The 4,457-nt window shown below is 40.7% G+C and overlaps 1 protein-coding gene across 3 annotated transcripts; it reads left to right on the top strand.

Annotated features, from left to right (window-relative positions):
• Window positions 1–209: 209 nt before the first annotated feature.
• Window positions 210–3,575, top strand: LOC104896571 (putative F-box protein At1g65770). 3 transcript variants are annotated; one of them, XM_057395862.1, is made up of 2 exons: window positions 210–1,655; window positions 3,052–3,575. In XM_057395862.1, exon 1 carries the CDS (start codon window positions 290–292, stop codon window positions 1,469–1,471), a length of 1,182 nt encoding a protein of 393 aa, XP_057251845.1. In that variant the 5' UTR covers window positions 210–289; the 3' UTR covers window positions 1,472–1,655; window positions 3,052–3,575. The 3 variants fall into 3 exon arrangements, with proteins under 3 accessions (XP_057251845.1, XP_057251846.1, XP_019105843.2); XM_057395863.1 differs by having other exon boundaries at window positions 3,055–3,575; XM_019250298.3 differs by having other exon boundaries at window positions 3,066–3,575.
• Window positions 3,576–4,457: the final 882 nt, after the last annotated feature.

A 4,457-nucleotide genomic window follows, 5' to 3' on the forward strand; every position in this document is an offset into this window, starting at 1 on the left:
ATTGATTTACTTCTTATGAGTTCGCGTCCTGAAAGCAGAGCTAAAGGCGACAATCTACACAGTAGGCCATGTTGTATGTCCGTCAGCAGACTTGGGTAGTATCCATACAACATATAAAATAGAAATGTTTAACATAACACGAGGAGAGAGACAGAGTAAGTGGGTTGACTCGCTGACCTAGGGACTGTGCAATTAAATATCATAACTCATAGGCAACAACAGAAATGCGTGGTTAGCCAAAATCCAAATAGTCTTCCTCCTCCTCTTCTCCCTATTAAAAGAAAAAGAGATGAGTAACTCCTCCTCCTCCTCGTCGTGCAGTTGGGAATCCCTCCCAAAAGAGTTGCTAGAAATCATCGTTAAACATCTCGATTCTCGCATTGACATTTTACGTTTCAGAGCTGTTTCCACTTCATGGAGATCACTCGTTTCTCTCTCCTACCGTCAATGCCAATGTCAACTCACTCTAAATTTACCTCCTCCCATCAACACCACCGCCATATTATCCTCCTTCACTATTTGTCGCCTCGAAGATCAAACCCCAACTTCAGCTTGTTTGGTTAAGGTCGTTGAATCAACTTCAGGTAAATTGCACCTTTTAAACCCATTAATTTTGACAAACCCCAATGTCAAAATTATTCCAGAAATTAACAATAACAATAATAATGATGAAATTGTTTTTAAAAGGAGTGTCAACATGTTGAATTTCCGTTTGATTGAGTTATTCAAAGGTTACACCTTACAAGTCAAGAATTCTCCATCTAGGTATACTCTCAAGAGAGTATTTTTGTTTGATAAAGTTGGAATTTTGGTATTATATGATTTAGGAAAATTGAGGTATTGGGGGTTTCAGGATAAGAATTGGACTAATTTGGGTATCGAAGGAACTTACTATGATGATCTTATTATTTACAAGGGTCAATTTTATGTGATTGATAGTTTAGGGATTATATCATGGATTGATAAATGTATGAATCTAGTTCAGTATTCGCCCCCGCTTTGTGGGTTTGGTCATCTGAAGAACTTAGTTGTGTCAGATGGAGATTTTTATGTTGTTGATTCTTATTTGTGGGAGGAGGTAGCTGAAGAACAAGTGCCTGTGATTTATGGTGATGTTGCCAGGTTTCATATTCGTAGGCAACGTCGTTGTAGGGTGGACATGAAAGTGTATAGGCTGGATGAAGAATGGGGTAGTTGGGTTGACGTGAAGTCATTGGGAGATCGAGTGTTTGTGCTCGGAAAAGAGACTAGCTTCTCTGTTTCTGTTAGGGATTTCCCAGGTTGCCGAGGGAATTGCATATATTTCCTTGATCCCAACTCGGAAACTCAAGGAGGGAAGTTGAGACGTTTCATTGGGCGTGTGTTTAGATTTGACAATAGCAGCATCAAAACGGTTGAGTGTTTCCCTGCCTATAAACGCTTGTTCTCCCCGTACATGAATTGGCCTTTCACAACTTCATTTATCCCATGAAATCGATACTGCAGGGCCTCCGTCCATCCGGTTGAGCGTTTCCCTACATAAAAACTCTTGTTCTCTACTTTATGATCCCCATGATATTGATAAATGAACAGGGCCTCGATGGATCCTGCACCAGGATGGTGTGTGGGTGCTCTGCGTGTCATCCTGAAATGCTCTGGATGCACCTAATATTAAGGTACGTAGATATACGTTAGAATTTGTAATGATAGGCATAATGTAAACATTGGCTTGGGTTGTTTTTATTAATCTGTAAGAATTGAGATCAATTAAGAGTTCCTCTTTTCTTTTTTGTGGATATTGTTCAAGTATGACTCCTGTCCTTGCTTTGATCATGTCATTTGTTTAAGGGAGTTGTCAATCATTTATTGCTGTTCCAGATCTTGTAATATGTGAATTTTGGCATGTATTCTTTTTTATGAATCATATAGACTAAATTTTATGTATATAAGCCTGCTGAGCACTATAGAGAGCTCTGAGTATAGTATGATTTAGATAATTGTAATCCCGACAATCAATGGCAATGCCAATTGTTTGTATGCTGCCAAGTGATTACTCTGTCTGTACATGCCACCAAGCTGATAAGTGGTATGATTTCTATCTTTTATCATCAAAATACTCCCCCCCGTTTTACTATAGTTGCATCACTTTGAGTATCACATTTACCAATACACAATTTTCACCATAAATAATTTTATTTATTGATAAGCTAATATATATTGAGATTAGTCCAATAATATATGGTAACATATTTTTATATATATTTGTCAAAAAATATGGTCACGTCACATTTAAATAGTGCAAAGTCAGTGATGCAGTTATTTTAAAAATGGAGGAATTGAAGTGTTTGTGTAATATAATAAAATGGGTATTATCTGTGAGATATAAAATATTTATTTGTTGTGGTTATTATGTTACGGATGAAGTAGAATAATTGTGATCTTGTCATATTTGTGATGTTTGGGTTGGTTTATTTGGTGTGATCATAAATCCATGTGGTCTCTAGTAAATCGTGTCTTGTCCAACTATATTGTTTCACTAGAGGTGTCGAACAGTGCGGGCCTGTCCAGCTCGCCCCATCTTGTGAGTCGCCCGGGCTTGGCCCGGTCCAAGCCCGTTAGGCCCGTGGAACTGGTGGATGGTTTGGGGGCTGGAAATTTTTGGCCCAGCCCATTAGAGCCCGCAAGGAAAACCATCCAGCCCAAACCATGAAACCGGCCCAAGACCACCCAACCCACCCTATAAACCAACTCAGTTCATGGACCAGCTTAGCCCAGATCTTGGCCAAGCCTAGCCCAAACCACGACCAAGCCTACCTAGCCCATGAAATTTTGCTCTTACTCACTGCAACATTATTTTGTTGGATGATGATTCCAATTTCATCTAAATTGTCAACTTTAGATATATGGAGGAACTGCATATCATTCTATATGTGGTGAGTAACAGTTACCATGAATCATGATTTATCTTCTGTTTTGGAAACTCATGTTTCAATGTTATTGTTATTTTCAAATTCAACGTGCTATCTGAATCTAAATATGGGGAACTTATGAATTCCTGTTCCCCTTTTCGAGGAGAGCTTTACCAGTCCAGCACCACCTAGCAAGCCCGGTCAACTCGTCCAGCCCGCATGAAAACGCTCCAGCTCGCTCCTAACCATGAAACACATCAGCCCAGCCAGACTGATCCACGAACCGTCACAAACCGGTTCAGACCGACGTGGGCCGATCTCCTTGGACCATCAACCAGCCCGCCAAGCCCGTCTATTTCGCGGTCCGGTCATGGTTCCCGTCCCATAAGCCCAGCCCGCCAAGGCCCGCAACCCAGCCCATCCAGCCCACACCACTCGCCACCTCTATGTTTCATTAAAGTGTTAAGCCCATGAGAAGGCAAGACAGTAATGCAAGTTGTTGATATTTATATGGAGGAGTATCGTGGCCAGAATTTGAGAAAATCAACTTGGTTGGAAGTAATTCCATAACCACAAACTTTTCCAAATCGTTCTAATAGTATGGGCTATGGAGGTACACCGTACTTGGATTCCATGTACAAAAAGAATCTATACAAAAAAAGTGAAGTATATTCACTCCTTAACCCATCAGATGCATCCATTACATTACGGGCAAAAATCTGATGTTTTTTTTTTTTTTGACATCAAAGCAACGTACAATATAAAGAAAAAGAGCGTACAATAAAAGGAAAAAAGAGAGCAAACTGGAAAAAAGCAAAAGTAACCCGATAGGAAAAACTACTTAAGTAGCAACACAATGATACCGTTGCCACCAACAAGCGATTTGATAGGCCTGACCCACCTCTGAACGCGAAACCTTAACCACATGACGATACCTGAAGCTTTTTGCAATGTGGATAATGGCATTGAGGGTCCATCAAATACTAACATCCAAGGGTCTAAAAGACCTCATATGTTGTACTAATTCTCTTGGCGCTGTTAGTATTTGTATCTGCGTATGCTGATGATCTTTTGCCCATGTCAAAGCGTGAAGACAGGCCGAAGCTTCCGTGAAGATGGTGGTCGACGTATAACAAATCGAACCATGATGTATAAAGGAAGGGCATGTGTGCTCACACCTACCCAAGTAGTGCTTCCCACACCTCTTTTTTTTGTGTCGTAAACCAGTTATTTGAAATGTGATTGATGGACTACCATGAAGCTGTTGTCCGATGTGGGCAACGTGAAATGCTGGTGGGGTGGAAGGATCCAGAGGGTTGCGAGTGGGGATCATAGGAAGTTTGTGTAAAGATGCCATGGTGACGCATACTTTCTTGTAATTCAAAATTAATCAGATGTGCATTTGCTCGTTGTTGGCGTGCAACTTCCAAATAGCCCAAATGGTACCAATATAAGTAGAAAGACACGAGCCAGAAATCCGATCTTCCACGCGAAATCGGAGTATCCAGTAGCTTAACCATTCCTTAAAAGACGTGTGTACTAAACTGTTGGTATGCACGTGTAATGGGC

This window comes from Beta vulgaris, chromosome 6 (assembly GCF_026745355.1).
Source record: "Beta vulgaris subsp. vulgaris cultivar EL10 chromosome 6, EL10.2, whole genome shotgun sequence".
NCBI lineage: Eukaryota > Viridiplantae > Streptophyta > Magnoliopsida > Caryophyllales > Amaranthaceae > Beta > Beta vulgaris.

Bases quoted from the DNA above. Each gene is read 5' to 3' on its own strand.
- LOC104896571 (XM_057395862.1), top strand. From the start codon at position 290: ATGAGTAACTCCTCCTCCTCCTCGTCGTGCAGTTGGGAATCCCTCCCA.